This window comes from Cimex lectularius, unplaced genomic scaffold (genome assembly GCF_000648675.2).
Source record: "Cimex lectularius strain Harlan isolate CLEC.00 unplaced genomic scaffold, Clec_2.1 scaffold152, whole genome shotgun sequence".
NCBI classification, from domain to species: Eukaryota; Metazoa; Arthropoda; class Insecta; order Hemiptera; family Cimicidae; genus Cimex; species Cimex lectularius.
In genome coordinates, this window is record NW_019392749.1 from 102,799 (window position 1) to 123,231 (window position 20,433).

At 35.6% G+C, this 20,433-nt stretch overlaps 2 protein-coding genes across 3 annotated transcripts; one reads left to right on the plus strand and one right to left on the minus strand.

Annotated features, from left to right (window-relative positions):
• Positions 1–1,589: 1,589 nt before the first annotated feature.
• LOC106672636 (DNA helicase MCM9-like) lies at positions 1,590–14,584 on the minus strand. Of its 2 annotated transcripts, none has more exons than XM_014404215.2 (13): positions 14,450–14,584; positions 11,493–11,589; positions 11,261–11,433; positions 11,035–11,201; positions 10,839–10,973; positions 10,521–10,627; positions 8,041–8,257; positions 7,322–7,555; positions 7,110–7,259; positions 5,213–5,388; positions 4,931–5,158; positions 4,704–4,876; positions 1,590–2,357 (listed from the first exon to the last, which is right to left on the minus strand). In XM_014404215.2, the coding sequence occupies exons 1-13, from the start codon at positions 14,481–14,483 to the stop codon at positions 1,693–1,695; spliced, it is 2,556 nt and encodes an 851-aa protein (XP_014259701.1). In that variant the 5' UTR covers positions 14,484–14,584; the 3' UTR covers positions 1,590–1,692. The 2 variants fall into 2 exon arrangements, with proteins under 2 accessions (XP_014259701.1, XP_014259702.1); XM_014404216.2 differs by lacking the exon at positions 14,450–14,584 and adding an exon at positions 13,911–14,424.
• A 61-nt stretch (positions 14,585–14,645) lies between these two features.
• Positions 14,646–19,429, plus strand: LOC106672637 (cyclin-dependent kinase 1). The gene is made up of 2 exons (XM_014404217.2): positions 14,646–15,034; positions 18,416–19,429. Exons 1-2 carry the CDS (start codon positions 14,974–14,976, stop codon positions 19,252–19,254), a joined length of 900 nt encoding a protein of 299 aa, XP_014259703.1. The 5' UTR covers positions 14,646–14,973; the 3' UTR covers positions 19,255–19,429.
• Positions 19,430–20,433: the final 1,004 nt, after the last annotated feature.

Below are 20,433 nucleotides of genomic sequence, written 5' to 3' on the forward strand. Positions count from 1 at the left end.
TTCACAAAAACATCACGTGTTCTGCGGTCTAATTAACACTTAAATTAAAATAATATTGATTCTTGACACCCAAGTAATTGACGTAAAGGTGTCCGTTGAAATGCAGACCACAATCCCTTAGCGTACTAATCCCTAAACAGGCCTAAAAGATTTTTTTAAGACCATTTTTAAAATAGAGAGATGGACCAAGGTGGTACAAAAATTGATGGAAAATTTAAACCATATTAGACCAATTTTGAACCCAAAAGCATTTTTAACTACAATGAGTCGGCCTTATTATTTTTTTTTTTTTTTTTAGAGAATTTCCGGGTGAAACTACGAATTTAATAAATGAGCGTTGTCAAAGAGGAAAAATTTCAAATGAGTATTAGCTCTTATGCACAAGTATGCTCAGTGAATTTGAAAAACCCTCTGCTCATAGAAAAGGAAAAAAATCCTCAGGATCTCAAATATGTCGATATCTTGTTACCCGCATCGTGGCCCATTTTGTAATACTAAACATTTTTTCTCATTATTATCCCAAAAGCAGACACATCTGATTAACAGACAATATTTCATTCTCCCAAGAGTGTCCATTATGTATTAGTTTCAATGTACTCAATTCCATCATAACATTTTTTATTATATTACTTGACAATTAATTAAGGTTTTTAGTTGAGATGAAAAAAATTTAATGGCACGAGAGGGATTCGAACCCATGACCTTCGGCTAGATACGCCGCTGCTCTACCACCTGAGCTATCGTGACCTCGATCCACTCGGAGACCAACTTCCCATCTCAACCGCACCTTATGAGTTTTCCCTCCTTTTGCCATTTTTCAAATGTCGTGTAATCGGTTTGGATTCTCGACGACAATTGAAATGGCGACGGAGAGCTTTAGTGAAGTGTACTTCATTTTTAAATCATTAATTCACTACTTTCGTGGTCCTCTAGACCAATTAATACATGACAATTAATTAAGGTTTTTAGTTGAGATGAAAAAAAAAGTTAATGGCACGAGAGGGAGGTAGCTCAGGTGGTAGAGCAGCGGCGTATCTAGCCGAAGGTCGTGGGTTCGAAACCCTCTCGTGCCATTAACTTTTTTTCATCTCAACTAAAAACCTTAATTAATTGTCATGAATTAATTGGTCAAGCGGACCACGAAAGTAGTGAATTAATGAATTAAAAATGAAGTACACTTCACTAAAGCTCCGTCGCCATTTCAATTGTCAAGAATCCAAACCGATAACACGACATTTGAAAAATGGCCAAAGGAGGGAAAACTCGTAAGGTGGGGTTGAGATGGGGAGTTGATGTCCGAGTGGATCGAGGTCACGATAGCTCAAGTGGTTGAGCAATGGCGTATCTAGCCGAAGGTCGTGGGTTCGAATCTCTCTCATGCCATTAACTTTTTTTCATCTCAACTAAAAACCTTAATTAATTGTAATGTATTAATTGGTCAAGCGGACACGAAAGTAGTGAATTAATTATTATTACTGCTGGCTTATGCATACAGGTTATCATCTGAAGGAGGAAAAGCATTTTTTTTTTGTACACTAAACAAAGTGACCAAGAGGTGCATTAATATAAAAAAAATACATATACATCGATAATTTATTACAGTATACATACTTATATCTAAACATTTCTTCCCGTTGCAGATATTTACAAACAATAAATTACTCTATTTACATGCAAACAAATTTAAAAGTGTCAAAAATCAATTTCCTCTTCACTACTGCTTTCTGAAACTTGAAACATGAAATGTTTTGTTTTATTTACCTGAATTGTGTCAGTAGGTGTACTAGGACATGTAATGACCGATCTATCCACAACACTGCATTGGCCCGGGTTATTCGACTTGTCTCGGCCGTTCGACGATTTATGTTGAAATTGTTTTAATTTGTTGGCCGTTTTTTCAGTAAGCTTTTGGGCGATTTTAGTTTTAACTGAAGAACTTAGTGATCGATTCACATTATGCTCATCACTATTTTGATTTGCTGGAGACAAGTGTTCATTTCGTGCCTTTTCGGGTTTGTCTTTACAGGGTGGCATTTCAGAAAAATGTAATTCACCAGAAGAGTTAGTGGAACAATCGGTAACTTTGTTTTTATGTATTTTATGTGCGTGCCTTTTTAATTTAACTTTATTATTACTATGTGAAATTAATTTATGAAAATTCTTGCTGTTTTTCTCTTCTTTGTCTAATTCAGAAGCAAAAAGATCTTTCGAACTAATATTACTATTGTGCTCTGACACTGAACTGACAGAATTATTAAACTGCTGTGATGAGATTTGCTTAAGAAAAGTCTTATTTGTGCTATTCAATTCTTGCTGCAAAATTTCATCTAAACCTAGACTTCCCAGGACCTGTCTCGCTGAAAACAAAACAATAAAATTAATCTTCCATGTGAATATATAATCTAACAGTTTAAATAATTATTGCTAATATCATGAAATGCGGTCTAGTGTGACGTAGGTTTTAGAAAAATATTTTCTTAATCGTGCCAATATTTCAATCTTTATTGAGATCATCTTCAGGACTCCAAGTGTTTGTTATCCAATAAAGAAAATGTGTTTCTAAAACCTACGTCACACCAGACCACATCCCACGATCTCCACACAAATAATCATAAACTAACGGTCACTAAACACCGCACATTTTGAAAATGTATGACAACTTCTATAAAACAAATTGCAAAAATGGCTGACAACAGCGGACAAATGCTTATGCAGGGAAAAGTATTCCAGTTAAAAAAATTGACATTTGTATTATAAAACTGATAGCATTCAGAAGACCGAAATGTCTTTTTTTTTTTACTATTAGAATAAAAATATTTAAAAGTATATTTACTGATCTATATACAGGGTGTTTGGCTACTCGTGTTACAAATTTTGCCAGTAGATTCTACATTCAAAATGAAACCAAAAAGTCTAAATTATCTATGGTCCGAATCTCAGCAGTTTCGGAGTTATTTCACTTTTTCTGATTTTTTAAGATTTCACTACTTTGCTTCAGATAACCAATGATAACTCCACAACTTAAAGGTTTTATACAAATCCGTTGATACCATTGAAGACTAACTTAAATTTCCATTTAATATCCTAATATATTTAATATCCACTCCATTTAATATCCTTTTTAGTGGTGTAATTTCTTTTTTAGTTACTTTTTTTAAAGGTGAAGAAATTGATGGAGGATAGGAGAAAAACCATGGCTGACAGATTGGTAAGGTGGAACGATTAATAATAATAATTACAATTAATTAAGATTTTTAGTTGAGATAAAAAAGTCAATAGCACGAGCGGGGATTTGAACTCACGATCTTCGGCTAGATCGCCACTGCTCTACCACTTGAGCTATCGTGACCTCGATCCACTTGGATATTAACTTCCCATCTCAACCCCACCTTTTGAATTTTCCCTCCTTTTTATCTCAACTAAAAACCTTAATTAATTGTAATATATTAATTGGTCAAGCAGACCACGAAGTTAATGAATTTAATGATTTAAAATGAAGTATACTTCACTAAATGGCCATTTCATTTGTCGTCGAGAATCCAATCCGATTATACGACATTTGAAAAATGGCAAAAAGGAGGGAAAATTCAAAAGGTGGGGTTGAGATGGGAAGTTAGTGTCCGAGTGGATCGAGGTCACGATAGCTCAAGTGGTAGAGCAGCGGCAGTATCTAGCCGAAGATCGTGGGTTCAAATCCCACTCGTGCCATTGACTTTTTTATCTCAACTAAAAACCTTAATTAATTGTAATATATTAATTGGTCAAGCGGACCACAAAATCAGTGAAAATAATAATAATAATTACTACAAAATATCAAAACCAATACTTTGGTGGTAAGGTGGTAATTAATAAAACAAGGGCCTACGCAAAGGCCTGGTTCTCCCGGACTTGTAAACATTGTAGTTTTTGAGCAAATTCTGCAATTTTTTAAATTATTGTATTAGTGTTCAGTTGTCTGAAAAATAATGGAGATTTATGGTTATAAAATAAAAACAATTAAATAATTATTTTAAACTTTTTTAAAAATTAAAATACCCTCACTTATATATAATCGTAGAACATTTTTGTTTTTACATTAACCCACAATGAAATTATTATACCTAAAATAACTTCTTTTTTTTAATCCTCAAGTAACAATTTATGCTCATTTGATGATAAATGGTATATCACATAGTTGATTAGAGCAATTAGAACGGCAAAATGAAAATATTAAAAAAAGTAAATTTCAACTTTTAAAAAATTGTTTTGGCAAAACCAGGGTCTATTCACAAGGAGTGGTGTATATGTGTCTAATATTTCGGAGTGTGGAATCACCAAAAAAAGGTTTGTCCAAATCTGTAGCCAACCAACCTGATCATCCCATTTTTCCCCTCTGCTGACATTGACCAAAAACATAATTTTTAATCTTTAATTGTTATTCAGATATCGTGAGATATCTCTACACATTTAATCTTTAATTTAACACATTAACTGATATGTTGCCTGACAAACCTTTTTTCCTGGTCCAATTATTGATGGCATGTTGACGTGACCATTGTTATTTTGAAGTGTGTTAAAAAAAATATATAAGGTTTTAAATTATTTACATTTTTTACATTATATTCAGTGTAAACAAACTACAATTATATAAAGAAAATTTCTAAATACTCAGAGTTTTTTGTTAATTTGATTTATCGTCATGAAAATAATAATTTAATAGAAACCTTGCTCCAAATATTCTTCCTGTGGATCCTGAGGGAAACTTGTCTGAAGCACATTAAATCCTTGAAGTTTTGATGAACCCTGAGAGCTAGCCTCCATCAAGGAAACGCTGACAACTGCGTCCTGCACTAAAACTTCATTTCTAAACATAAACCTCGCATGTGCTTGGGAGAGCCTAAAAAAATGTGAGTTTGAAATGAATAAACGACAAATGAATTATAAAGTTTACCTTATTAAACTCTCTAAGAGCCGAACAGTTGTACGCGATGCATTTAACGCCTCACTCTTTCTTTGTAGTTTATAGTATTCTTGTAAAACGGTCACCGCGTTTTGGCTTAATTGGGGTGTGATACTTTTTACGATGCAGTAGTAAGCTTTTAATTTTTCAATAGTCCATTGGTTCCCCGGTTTACACTTGTTTAAAGTTTTTCCTTCGAGTATGTATGTGGATATCATGCTGAAACATCAGTGTTAGTTAATTTGACTATACCAAAGAGGACAAACTACTCACTGGTCCCAAGTGTGATTCTTGCTGTCTAAGAGAACAAACACAAGGTCAAAACGGCTCAACAACGGACTGGCGATAGCACAGTTGATTGTTATCGGATGAAGGGGATCGTACTGCCCTTTTGGGTTGGTAGCAGCTAAAACAGTACATCTTGTATCCAGCTTACAAACGATGCCAGCCTTTTAACAAATTCCTAATATTAAACCAATGAAACAACAGCTTTGCTGGTGTTTGACATAAAACAATATAAGGAAGGGGCAAATTTAAATTCCAAAAAGAGAATACATTATTACTTGCTATGCTGTTTATAGGTGATTTTTCATAAACACAAAATAGACCTCGGCCTCTTTACGACCTGTGCACTTCGACCAGTTGCATACAACGGACCCTCACATTGTGCTCTTATTAGATAGATATGCTGAGTTGGAGCACCTCGGTAAAACTGTAGTAAGTCATCTGGGTACTTGGACCTGACGGACTGGAGGGAAATCAATGTGCAATGAAAGATAAAAAAGTCTCACCTTCCAGATTAAAGCACTGCGGTCCGGCCCAGTGATGCTGTAGGAACAGTAAAGAACACAATAAAGAATTTTGGCAGTGTCAATAGGCCAGATCATCCGAGATCAAGAGCATGACTGAGCGATGGCCCACCGATGTTTTGAAATGCAAGGAAGGGATTTCTTGAGACAGGCCATACCCGACTGACACACAGACACCTGCTTTTGGGGCAAACCCTGCATAAGTGTTCTGATAGTAGAGAAAGGGTGCTCGATGGCTCAATGGGTCATACTTGGTCAAGGAGTGCCAGGCCATGTCCTCTTACAGGGAAATAGGCATAAAATCCCGTATAAAGGCAGTCCTCGGGCATATGTGTTTTTGCGTCCCCAGTTCAGATCCATTGCACGAAAATCACTGAACACAAGAATCACTCATGAAATGGTTGTCTTGGGTTAACCATTTCCACGAGGCAAAACATTTTGTCACAAAGAGGAAAACAAGGTGAGCCAACAGTTTGCGTGAGACTAGAAAGCCTTTCATACCTACACCTACTGCAGCATCAGCGTTCAATATCATGGCAATAATTTATGTTGAGAATAAAAAGAAACACAAATGAAGAAAACATCACATTTCCTTCCATGCATCCTCTATCTTGTTCATATTATGATGACTTTTATTTTTAACATCCCACAAAAATTGATAGCTCTTATACAGTTGGATATGTCAAATGCAGTCGCATTTACAAGGAGAGAAAGAGACAACATGAAGCACTATGACACGCACTAAAAAACCTACAGCAGGTCAGCTCACCCTAAAACATCCTCAGGTCAAGTTTCAGATCTGGCTAGGTTCCCACAATGTGAAAAAGTTTGACGAGGGATTTTCACTCAATGTAAACCCAGCTTAAGAGAGTAAATGTTGTATGTAATGTATGTGTGTATGTTTACAGTTATATAAACATACATATTTACAGTTATACGTACACAGTTATATAAACATAAACAGTCCGAGAGCACGGGGCATTAGGGGATATGTCTCCACTATTGGTAGCCCAGGATCTTAGCTAATGGAATTGATTAACAATTAAAATAAACGACAAGTGCCTTAAAAATATTTACACACTCTAAACTATTAAATGACATCATTTAATAATAATTAAAAGAAACTATACTGAATCACATACATTTAACCACAACCGTAGCTTGATCATCTCTGATCATCCTGGTCAGTAAATTCCCACCGGTTTTGTCAACTTGTTTTGTCTGTATTTTGTCCATCTTTTTCTGACCAACAATACAGACAAACCAGAATAATCAGAGATCATGCTAAAAATATTCTTTATCTGTGTATATAGTCACTCATCAGAAAGAAAAAGTGATAGTAAAGAAAATCACTTTCTAACTTTTGCAATACTAATCGTCTGTTGTTCCATGGCTTCATGGATGCTAGCTCTTTCACTTTCTTTGATTGAACTGAATTCGTCGATGCAGCAGACGCCACCATCGGCAAGTACTAGAGCTCCAGCTTCCAATTGCCACTCCCCTCCTGTTGCCTGAAAAAAAATTTAAATAAACAGAGCCATGCAAACCTTAAAGGTTTTATCAAATAATTTACCATGACTGCAGAGACAGTCAGGCCCGCTGAAGTTGAGCCGATGCCTGTAGTAAACACAGACCTGGATGAGACTGTGGAGGCAAACTGCAATAGTTGGGACTTGGCAGTCCCTGGATCCCCTACTAGCAGAAGATGCGACTCACCTCGCACCCTGGCCCCGGAGCTTGGATTTTGTGGTACCCCGCCCGCAAGGACTAGTGCCATTGCTAGTTTTATTACATAAAGGCCATACACCTAAAACAATAGAAAATTTTAACGTTTTAAACTTACATAACTATAAAATAAATTAATAAACTGTCTAACATACTTGACTCAAAATTATTAACTAGTGACCTATCTTAAGCATGATATTTTGTTGAATTTTAATCATTATGGGATCTTTTATCATTTATTTGCTGTCAATACTGTTTATTTAAAGTTAAACAAATATTTTATAGAATGATGTAACTATTTAACAAAAATGTAATGCTACTTTAATAATTATAACCATAACAAATTAAATTTGTTAAATATCCCACATCACAAGAAGAAATTTAAGTTTGTTTACTATTTTCATATTAATCATGGGTATCTTGTCATTTTATCTACATTTTTCTAAAATCCAATTTAATCATGAAATTTTGTTTTGGTAAAAACTTTCTCAAAACTAATTATTTGTAATTAATTCAATAACACATGATTTGTTGGTCGGCATTGTTTTGAATCTATTATTTAGATACCTCAGGGCATATAGATTGCAGAATTTCATTCCTGGCAGTCAACGGCGAGTCTCTATACTTGTCCCAAAAACTTATAAACTCGTCTTTCACCTCTTTCGTGAGGTACGAGGTATTTCTACGATCGTTGCACACCTCCAAATGGTTTGCCTGGAGGACGATATCAACTTCCACTCTATTATTGTTGATCATCGGCTTCCATCTCCTCCGTACTGTGCCACTTAATAAAGTAAAATTAATTAAAGACAATTTACAATTGGAACTTTTTTTATATAACAGTAGAAGAATAAGTATGGAAACTATTACAAGTTCAACTATTTTCAACAAAGGGACCCTCCAATGGGTGCATCCCTGGACCACCTCAGTTTGGTGCAATGTGCCTGGCAGGCATTGATTTGAAAATGGCCGAACTAGCTGGCTATATTAATTTCAACTCCCCAAAATTAATCACTTAAACAAAATTTCATGCAAAAAAAACATTTAATTACATAGAAAATAAGTAATGTATTTTAAGTAATAAAACAATTAATCAATTTTGAAACAAGCATAACTTTAAAACTTAATGATTATTTAGAGATACGGTCTGGTCTCTCACAATTTATAAATAATCATTAATTAATGATCACTAAAAACTACACATTTAAGACTTAAATAACTTTAAACATTAAACCTACCAGAACCATATGAGCACTAGCTGGCAGGAAAGAGTCTGCATCCATGCCCATTATGCTTTTTTTTTTTTTTTTGCACCTCCCCGACGTACTTAAGGGAGACCCCATACCGGCAGACCACGGCCACTAAACTAATTCAAATGGGATGCAAGTTTAGGAGATCTTATTATGCTTAACGCCCATTATGTATAGAAAGATAACATTAAGCATCTCTTACAATGCAGAAAACTAAAAGCCTGCAGGATGAACTATACACAAATATGAATGAAATATTTGGCTCATACATGCTTGGTGATATTTTAAACATTAAGACCTACTTCACGGTACATGTGACACATCTTTTTGGAAGATTGGATGGTGAGTGTTTTCGATCAACCTCAGGGAGGAATCTTTTCATCCAAACTTGTAGACAAGGGGTATTCCAGTGGTATTTCTGCTTCCAGTGGTGCTTCTGCAGTGTTCGATCATCAGTTTATGTGACAACTGTTTCAAAAATAGTATTTTTTTGTGTTGATTCCAGTTCCAAGATAAACCAATTGAGAATTGATCCCACCAGTATTTAACACTGCAAATAATATCACCACTGTCCACCACTTAGTGTTTCAGCTCATGCTGTAAGTAGAAGCACATTTGATCTGTGGTGTAACACTACTCTTGGTCAAATCATCCAAGGTTCAATTGCTTTCCAGACGATGTCATCATGGAGTCTTTCATGTGGGATGTAGGAAACCAAAAATTTGGCATCACTGAAGCAAACATACTGGTGTTTGCTTTCCTCTCTTTGACATCTGCAATGCCCATTAGCACCTTTTTTTCACAGTTCCAATATATTGAAGCTTCACTTGACTCGTGCAGAAAGGGCCTGTTGGCTGTTGTTACAAACTGCAAAGATCATCTGGATGCCTACACTGGCAAAAAGTTTTATGCTGTATTTGTTTGATTTTGAGGAAGTATATTGCCAAAAATCGCCCTTGCAATTCTAAGCAATTCTACAAATTTGTCGGAAACTTCTCAAACTGGAGCTAGGCTTTCATAACAAGGCTGAATTTTTCGAAACAGTTACAATCTCTCACTCAAAGTTCTTCCAGACTGTGGTGATTCACTCTATATGCTACTACTAGATACTACAAGCCGATGAAAGTCTTTATTTCAATTACATCATGGAGTCTGATGCCTTTCTCTCTCTCTAGCAAATCGAACTTTGATGGAGTCAATGTACAGGTTCGTGTATTTCACAACCAATTCCAGAATATAAGTGAACCATTCCAATATTTAAACAGTTTTAGCATTCTTTCTATTTTCTTTCACTCCTGGAACAGTGGCGAGTGTCGTGAGACTGCCAATGTCAACTTTCTTTGGGTGGCTTGCTGGTCCAACTTAGTGTTTCCATTTTTCCCTATATTAAAGTTTTCCTATGTTTCTTCATCTGTCTCTTATCTAGGTTGCTCAGTTTCGGAATTAAGAAAATATTTTTAAATTTCATCTTCAGAATCAATGTAACTTTCTTCCCCTACGTCTTAACTCATATATCACAAAATGAGCTAGATAAATAAATGTGATGGAATAAAAAAGAAAATGCCTTAAATAATATGAAGAAATTGGACGCAATGAGTGAAGAGAACATAAATGAACAATGTCAGGTCAGAAACATGGTGGGGTCAATGCACTTTTTTAAGACAGTACAGGTATTTGAAGAGATGGGGTCTGATGCCGCACTGGTTGAGCGGTAATAAAAGTTTCCAACCAATGAATGTTGTCTCAGGTGCATCTAATGGAGAGTTATATTAAATAAGTTATTAACTAATAAATTACCTAATGGTAACATCATCTCCAGGTTTGCAGGAATCGACAAGATTATCTTCAACTGTTACCCACATCGACTTTGGAATTGAACTCATGTCTAATTTTCCAACTTGTTCCTGCAAGAAAAAAACTTAGCCACTGGCTTATGGGAAGATCAAAGTGCGATCATAAACTTATCCTTTTATGACTGCGTTATCAACTATGTACAGTTAAGCAAAATGTTTGGAAATAACCAAGCTACTTTTTTTTTATCCTGAGAATTTCTTAAATAATAATAAGCCTGAAATTATGTCTTACAAAGATAAGAGACTTATTGTAATACATTACCTGGAGTTTTATTTCCTGATAGTCCTTGTAGCAGTCAGAATCTAAAATATTTTTCAAGTTAGTGCTCTTGCAGCCCGTAGGACGATTTGGACAAACTATTGGGTTTTGTAAAATATATTGCTTCTCATAATCCGCCTAAGTTAAACATTTATTAATCATAAAAATGCATGTGGTGTAATATAATAGAGAAAAATACCCAAACTGTGAATTGATGTTTACATTTGGCACATATGTAATTTTTTTTGTACTCCAACATCTTAGGCATTGTCCTTCTAATAACAGTCCCTGAAATCCTCAAAAAGGATCCCACATCGTTGCTGCTGGGAAACATTGATTTATACAACTCCGGGCAGACAGGCAAAGCTAAATTACAAAATTTAAATAAAATAAAAACCGACAGTTTTTTTTTTTTGCTCTCAGACCTGTGATCCGTACATGTATATGTTGTTTTGTCGACAATCCACCTTCCCCACTTTCCATTTTGATAAAATCCTGCAATTTGACCAGTGCGCTATCGCAGAGAGGTAGAACATTCGTAGGATCTGATAAAATTCCATCGCCTAGCTCCGGGTTCTTTTCAAAAAGGGTAACAAAACTGAAATAATTTAATTAATGTTTATTACAGTACAAATTGTTTTAATAATTATATTTTACTTGACAAAAACTGAATAGTGCTTTTCTTCATCCAGATCCCTTAAAATATTCAACACATCATCCTTATGTTGAACAAGACAGTAATTGATGAAGTAATCTACGTAGATTTTAAAAAACAACAGATTAATATTATTCACAAAATTTAAATTAACAACTTAACTTGTCATAGCTTTCAAAATTCTTAAAATGATACTTTAAATATCCTTTCAAACTACCTGAAAATTATATAAAACAGTATCTATGTACAAAAGCACTACTTATAACTGTTTATTAAAAAAAGGCCAAAGAGTGGAAGGTCAAACAAGCAATGAATGACAGATGTAGAGCAAATTATTGTAAAAGGACTTAAATAGGAAGACTGTTCCTGATAAGAGATGGCAACTGGATGTTGATAATATGATCTAAAAGTCATAAAAACACTTAAAAGAATACAAATACAATTCAGTTCCACTCAGAAAGTCTCCAAAATAATAAGCTGAGCCTCTTCTTCCATTTATGTTGACCACCTCCTATCGTCAGAGCTCTTGGTATATGAGAGATTCACTGATGATCCAGCCACTGATACTTCTATTTCCTTTTAATCGTGCTTTTAATTGCTTTTTTAGACTAGAGGGTTGGATCATGGTGATTAGGTCTGGAGGTTGAGCCATAGCCATTTTTTCACTGCTAAGAATCCAGACCACCACCAGCACACTTTTATAAAAAAAGTAGTCTTTCTGGTGCTGCCCACTCCTCCTCTTCAGATGTTATGAATGCCCAGTTTCATGGAACACTGTGGGGTGGTCCCAGTGCCAAGGTAGTGATATTGTGGAGGATCCGACACAGATTCACATCAGATCTGAACAGTGTGACACCAAGCCATCGCATATTAATATGGCCAGTTGCCCTCTCTAAAAGGATACTATGACTCCTTAAAGGATTCGGTGTAGTGGGGCAGCAAGGCAAAAAAATGTAACATCCAACGCATCTAATCCTTTCAATCAAAAGTCCTTAGACAAATCGTAAAAGCTCCTTACTTCATCACTAACCTCACTATCCACAACAACCTCACCACTCTTTTTGTCAATAAACTGATACGTTCCTGATTTTAAAAGTTTCACATCAACCATTCGATCGATCCTAACCCTACTGCTCGAGCCATCTCTACCCATTCCCATCCCGAGAACCCATCAAGCCTTAATCGATGATGGCCTCGGAGCCTCCTTAACCCTTAATCCCTGACACTGAGTGCCATCATTGGCTGGCTTCTCATAGCATGTGTCCTCCGTGTAATATATACAAATCTGTATTGGCTAGAAATAAATTTCAAACAAATCACTACATTTTTTGTCTGTCTTATTTGAAAATGTGTTAAAGATGAAGATTAGGCCTAGTATGCACTGGGATTCTTTGAGTCGACTCTTTGAATCTCCGGAGAGTCTCGGCTGCGTCTAGCCTGAGTCCGGGCTGCCCCGACTCATTGCTACTATGAATCTGGTGTGTTGCGGGCTAACATTTTCGGACTCTTTTGAATCCCATCCAATGTGGGATTCTTTGACTCAATGTTGTGCAACATATGCCAGTCGGAACAAGCGCTCTTGCTTCATTTGTTTAGTTGACGTTCTAGTGAGTGTTTTCTTGAAGGTTTTGACAATGTCTTGTAAAAGGTATATTGTGGAATACCGAGTTGACATTACAGTTTATCGAAGACATGCATTCCCATCGGTGTTTGTGGGATGTATCATTCATGGGATACAGAAATCGGGAATTGAAAAGCCAAACATTGAACGGTTTAGCCCAAAAATTCAGTGTTTCCGTCGCCGAAATTGAAAAAAAAATACACACTTTAAAAGGACTGTTCCGTTTGTTTTAAAATCCTGAAGGTGTACATGAGGCTTGTTCACGAGTCTCCACTCGCTAGGAACCGGAAAGTGGCAGATAATCTGTTGGCCGGAGAGATAGAGTCCTGAAAGTTGGTATCTTTCTTGGAAATTTGACCGCCAACATTCATTAAAATTTCAAAATTGGTCGGGGACATCCTCAAAAAATTTCTGAACCCTGCGCCATCATTTAATCTCAACGTGGCCAAAAGATTTTTCACGAGCTGATTCCCACTGTGAAATATTTGTCGCACCCACCATCTTTTTGGTCATTTTTTAATGCACGTCCAATTGGATTCACTACGTACAATGCAAAAAAGAGCAAGGGAAATTCCTGAGAGAGCTAGTTCCTCCTTCATTTTCGCCGGGACTGATGAATGTGAACTGAATCTTGGTCTGGACACGGTTCTTTGTTGTGGAGCAGAGTCGGGGCTGCATCGCAACAATGAATCTGTGCAGCCCCGACTCTGCCCCCCAACATGAATCGATTCAAAGAATCTCAGTGCATACTAGGCTTTAAAGATAAATGGGCGTTCTGGGACACACAGTGGTCAGGTACCTGATCAGTTGCTGCCCAAGGTGTACCTCAGCCTCTGCACCTCCTGTTTTCTGGCTCCAAAACCATGGGTGCTGAAAGATCGATGAAAAGCACTAATATTGACTGTATGCTTTAATTCCATTTACTAAGTTCATTTTCTGTTTAACATGAAGGTGAGTTAAAGATGAAAGATAAAGATAAATGGGTGTCCTGGGTCACATGCTGCTGTCAGGTATCTGATCAGCTGCTGCCCAGTGTGCCACAGCCTCTGTACCTCCTGTTTTTCAGCATCCCAATTTTCTGTAGTCGATAACCCAAAGCGACTGAACACCCTTATGATTTTTTTTAATTTGTTATGTTTAAACCCTGTATACGATTGAACATATCTATTTTTTTGTCAATAACAGAACAAGGGGCCAAAAAACGTTGCTGTTGTGCTCAAGAACGATTCTAATATTGATTTCGGAAGTTATATTACATTCCAGCTTGAATAATTAAAAGTGCTAAATTGTCGTTTCTAACCAGCATAGTACGTTTTCATGGGATAAAAAGCAACAGACCTTCGATTTTGACATTCCTTTTCTGGTCGTTCATATTTATTCTTCAATAAAATTCACCAAAATAAAAACGTTCTTTTTCTGTATACATCTCGTAATAAATAAATAATTGTTTATCAAATAAACTCCCGGCTTCTTGTTATCTCCCGCCTTTTCGTGCATTCCACCGCTTTCTAAATATTTACTCGTCTTCTCTCATTTTCTTGTATTTTGTTATTTGTTTTTTTCATAATTAGATGTCATTTGCAATTGGACCCTTAATGTTGGGTCCGCTTGGTTTCGCCCAGACGAGTCGTAAAGTCTTCGTGATTTGACTTTTTGATTTGAATCCGCCCGTTGGATGGCACGGAGCCCGTCGCCACATGGCTCTAGTATTCATGTAAACGGCTCGAAAACGGCGACCGCTGGAATTCATAATAGCCGTTAACGTCGGTCCGGCCTCGTACCGTGTTGTGTGTTGTCTGTAAATTCCGGTCCATCAGCAACTCCAGATTAACCCCTTTTCGCTGGGAAAGAGAAAATAAGAAATGGACAAGTATATTAAGATAGAAAAAATCGGCGAAGGCACCTACGGAGTCGTCTTCAAAGGTAGAATAGCTATTGTTTTTTTCCCTTAACTTCCATTTAGATTAATGAGGTGTAGTTGGGAAAACTTTCATGCTAAATTACATGCAATTTACTGCTGGCTGAGAACAAAAATTTTGTCCAACAACAGCACACTGCAATAATTGCACTAAATTTAGATGAAAAAAATTGTTTCACACTAATTATTAGGTTGTGGTTATTCGATTTTTTCTTATTTTTTAATAGTTAAATTTTATAAAATCCCTCTACCTAGCTTGGTAAATCTAATATTAGCCAACTCCATCTACAAATACATAGATATTTAAGTAACTAAATATACTTGTGGTTGGGGCCGGCCGGAGGTGGGGCTCTGCGGGGACAGTCGGTCGGGGGACTTCCATGTTATGCCCCAGACTGTGGAATGGGGTTGGACTTTTCCAAGGGTACACCGTATCATGTAACGCTTTTATCCACCACCATCAGGAGCAATCCACTGTAAGAAAATAGGGTAGTACGACCCATGTTTAAACAGAGAACCCAGATGTCCTACCTAGCTGGTCTCGGGGTCGCCCTCCAGCTGTCAGCACCAGGTAACAAACTTGGTTAGATGTACACGAGTACAAGGCAAAAAAAAAATAAACCTACAACACAACCACAATAATGCCATCCTTCGAACCACTTATTATTCTATATTATGGAAATTTTCCGTCATTCTCATTCCTAAAGCTCACAAACCACCCAACATATCCTCCTACGGGCACAACAGCCTTTTGCACTGCCCAAAATCCTCGAAAGCCCCTTTTAAAGCAATTAATTTAGATACCTATAATATAATTTCCTCTTACCAATTTGGCCCCCGACCAGTTCATTCTATGATCCAACAAGGTTTCAGAATTGTCGACACATCTCTTCTCTTGAGGAAGAGTTGCTTGGATGTGTTCCTAGATGTAGCACAAGCTATAGTGTCTGCACCCGGGCATGCTTTATAAACTTAAACTCTTCCTACCTAGTCCTTATTATCTTATTTGGAAATAGACTGAAAAAAGTCAGCGTCCCACAAGGGAGCATTGTTGGTTCCATTCTATATATTGTCTATATACTGCTGACCTACCACAATACAATCAACACCTCAAATACAGAAGATACTGTAATTTTTTCCTATCCTCCAGTATCCAAGAAAACTGAGCTTATCGAAGACTGGTGCAAAAACTGGAGGATAAGACTGACCGAATGAAGAAAAATGTACTTAGTGTATTTTCACATGAAAAAAACAGTCGTGCCCTCCATTGTACATCAACCACAAAAAGATACCGATTTCTACTCAATTCAAATACCTAGGACTACAGATAGACAGCAGACCGATGACGATTCCCCGCACAAGATTTAAAAGGCAACAACTATGAAAATTTCTAGGACCTAAATCCATTTTGACCATTAACACTAAACTAACTAATAAAACTTTACTGTGACTAGTTTGGATATTCTGCTAAGCCATGCAGCACATCCAGTCCTTCCAAACGAAAGTCCTCAGACAAATTGTCAATACTCTTTACTATATCCTAACTATCCACAACGACCTCAACATTCTTTTGTCTATGAACTGATCCGTTAGTTCAAAAATTTTCAAGCCAACCACTTGATCCATCTTAACCCTATTGCTCGAGCCATCTCTATACATTCCCATCCCTAGAACTCGCCACATTGCCTTGATTGACGATGCCTCAAGACCTCTTTGCCCCTTAATCCTTCACACTGAGTCCAAAAACTGGTTTCTCATGACATGTGTCCTCCGGGTGCTCTGGCATTAGTATTGTGACAGCATGAAAAGAAAAATGTACTATGGTCATATTTCTAGTATGTTAATATCTGTACAGGCTCTCTATACATTTTTATTTATTTTTTAAAATTAAATAATAGCCTATGTGGTGATTAGTGACCTTTAGTAGATGATTATTCGGAGATCATGAGATGCAGTCTGGTGTGGCGTAGGTTTTAGAAAAACTTTTTTTTTATCGTGCCAACATTTCGATCTTTATTGAGATCATCTTCAGGGCCTGGTATTTACAAACATTGTTTAAATTTAACAAATACATGTAAGATGAGGAAAAGAGTGAATTTATACAATGCAAAAAAATATTTTTAATATTCAATCAAAGTATTTCTACTCACTCAATTGCATTTTTTTTTTTTTTTTTTTTAATTAATATTATTAAAAGAGAAAAATATGGGAAAAAATTAAAACCATTTAAATAGTAATAAATAATTTTTAAAAAATCATAAATTAAGACTAGACAAGAACAATATTTTTATTTTTGATTAATTATTTTTATGGAAAGTGTCTAGGACTCATGGCTCCAAGAAACAACAGTCCATTGCTGGTTCAGCATAAGTGTAGGTTGTTATGTTTGATGTATTAAGGATAATGTAAATGTTACAGTATATTGTATATACCCTGTATATAAAATAAAGTTTGAATGTGGTTCCAGAGGTCCAAACTATTTAGCTTCTGGATGACCATAAAATTGTTTGCTCATAATCCTTTTCCTCTAAGCAGCATCCAGTTCAAGTCAAAATGAATTAAACTAAAAGTAAATAACAAAAGATGGAATTGCTTAATCTCAATATAAATTATAACAAATAAAAGCTCAATTACTCAATAATAAAGGCAGTTTAATAGTATTAAAACAAATAGAGTTAGCCAATAAATAAAAATGGTACTTCCATAGGCAATAGAGATTTACTTAATATAATTTCTTTGAAGTGACATTGCTCTGATTTAAATTTGAGTAAACATTTCCATAATAAAATTGGTGGGGTTGTTGGTTTGCAGGTCAGTGAACACATGTTAAATCAATCAACATATCACTTTACTGGGTCTGACTTGCAGGTTTAAATATCACTAAAAAGTGTTGTTCTTCACTCCATCTTCAAAGAGGAAAAGAGTTAACCAAACTGAGCACCAACTCAGTAGACTGGTGAAAATACAGACTCAGAAGAGAGATCAAGTTTAATTTAGTTTAAACTAAATAACAAAAAAAGGGGTTAAGGCATCAATAAAGTGACTCATTCCTGGTAAGATCCTGACTTCAAATCTCAGTGGGCCTGAATTTAAGCCCAATGTATGTACTTCCAAATAAGTGTTTTTAATTCCCCAGGTGTTATCACCTATGCAAACCCAATTGAAACAATCCTGAAATTTATATACATGCAATTTTTTTGTTTGCACTGAGGACAGTCTAAGCCCAATAAATATATAGATTTTTTTCAATACCAATTAAGATATCTATAATCATTAAACATATTTATAACATGGTATAAGGTGATATTAGTGGTGAAAATTAAACACTAGATAGTGTTTCTTACTTAAAAATGATCTCATAAAATACATTTTGGTTTTTGTTGCAGGTAAACACAAAAAGACTGGTAATTTTGTGGCCATTAAAAAAATCAGGAATGAAGGTGAAGAAGAAGGAGTTCCCTCGACAGCAGTGAGGGAGATATCTTTGTTGAAAGAGCTTGTCCACCCAAACATCGTCGGCCTTCAAGAGGTGTTAATGGAAGAGAACAGGCTTTACCTTATATTCGAATTCCTTACGATGGATCTCAAAAAGTACCTAGACTCATTAGAAAATTTAATGCCTGAAAGTCAGGTCAAATCGTTCTTATATCAAATCCTTCAGGCAATCCTTTTCTGTCACAAAAGAAGAGTCCTCCACAGAGACCTGAAACCACAAAACCTACTTCTGGCAAATAAAAATGTCATTAAAATTGCAGATTTTGGTCTTGGAAGGGCCATCGGAATACCTGTCAGAGTTTACACACATGAGGTGGTCACCCTCTGGTACAGGGCACCTGAGGTACTTTTGGGTGCGACTAGGTACTCTTGCCCAGTTGACATTTGGTCTATTGCGTGTATATTTGCTGAGATGGCGACTAAGAAGCCCCTGTTCCATGGTGACTCTGAGATAGATCAGCTGTTCAGGATATTCCGTGTTCTTAGAACACCAACGGAAGAAACGTGGCCTGGTGTGAGTAAGCTTCCAGATTTCAACCAGACATTCCCATCATGGTCAAATTACAATTTATCTTCCCAAGTGAAGAACATAAGCATCGAAGGCTTGGATTTGTTGGGCGAAATGCTTCTATATGACCCGAGTGCAAGGATCACGGCCAAAGAAGCTGTCAACCACCCTTATTTTGATGACCTGGATAAGTCAACTCTTCCTTGCAACTACGAAGATTAATTGGCTCATTTCACTTTATATAGTAATATGCAGACAATTGATAAATATGTACATTAAATAATTCTTGTTTAGTATTCTCGTGTTTATACAAATATATATATATTATTGTTATTGTTTGTGTTATTATATTCGACACATTGTAATACTTAAGTATATTTCTGCTTTATGATCTTTACATTTTAGTATATTTATTTATAAAATTTTAATTCCTTTTTTAATATTCTTTTTTTATTGTTTTGTATTCACTTAATCTACATAATTTTAGCAATCATCTGTTCAATATTTCATTATTTTTCTCTTAATGTGATTGAATGTTTTCTGTCCGAACATTATTTTTTATTAACTATATTTTGCTGTTAAATTTATACATAATAAAAGCCATAAAATACATTGCAACTGTTATTTTACAATAAACTATATTTACTATAGTCTTTTTTTAAAGGTAGGTCTTTTCTGATCAATCAATTACCCTGCAGGCCTCAAAAAGAAAGCACAACATGGTTTTATTTATTTTTTAACAATTATAAAAGAAAACATGATTATATATAATACAATCGTTATTTTTTCCCCCTTGCAGAGCCAAAGGCAGCATATAGTACATTACATTCAACGACTTCGGACCTCCAATACTATACATTCATTCTAATAAATACAATCATTTTCAACACACTAGGGGACACAAAACTATCAACTATGCAATAAAACAACATATAAAAGGTATACTTTTTTTTCCACCTTAGCTTTTTCACTCTAAAGAAAATAGAGCTCCCTATTAAATCCCTAATACTTCCTTTATTATATTATAGGAGCAATGTTTTATCACTTATCTTAAGACTCAATCTGCTTGTTTATTCAGCACAATCATATTATTTATTAATTTATTCAGAATCAAATTGTTTATTCCTTCATTAGATTCTTTTGTGATCTTAAACCGAGAGATTTAGGCTTTATATCTTTAAAAATATTGTTGTATCAGGAGTTATTAATTCTTTGTAAATCATTTTGTAATATAAAACTGTTGTACTTATTCGCTTTCAACTGTGAAACACAATTGTATCTGGTGTCAAAGTTTTGGCTCTTATATAATTAATTCAATCTGTTGTAACCAATTTTGGGCTTTTGTATTGTTTGGCATGTCTTTAATTTTAACCACCATTTAATAGCTGCTTTTTAACATTA

Excerpts from the sequence above, each read along its gene's own strand:
- LOC106672636 (XM_014404215.2), bottom strand. The coding sequence starts at position 14,483 with ATGAACGACCAGAAAAGGAATGTCAAAATCGAAG. Across the intron at positions 10,974-11,034 it reads AACATCAATTCACAGTTTGG|GCGGATTATGAGAAGCAATA; the intron begins GTATTTTTCTCT and ends TGTTTAACTTAG. Across the intron at positions 2,358-4,703 it reads GGAAGAATATTTGGAGCAAG|CGAGACAGGTCCTGGGAAGT; the intron begins GTTTCTATTAAA and ends TTTTGTTTTCAG.
- LOC106672637 (XM_014404217.2), top strand. The coding sequence starts at position 14,974 with ATGGACAAGTATATTAAGATAGAAAAAATCGGCGAAGGCACCTACGGA. Across the intron at positions 15,035-18,415 it reads CTACGGAGTCGTCTTCAAAG|GTAAACACAAAAAGACTGGT; the intron begins GTAGAATAGCTA and ends TTTTTGTTGCAG.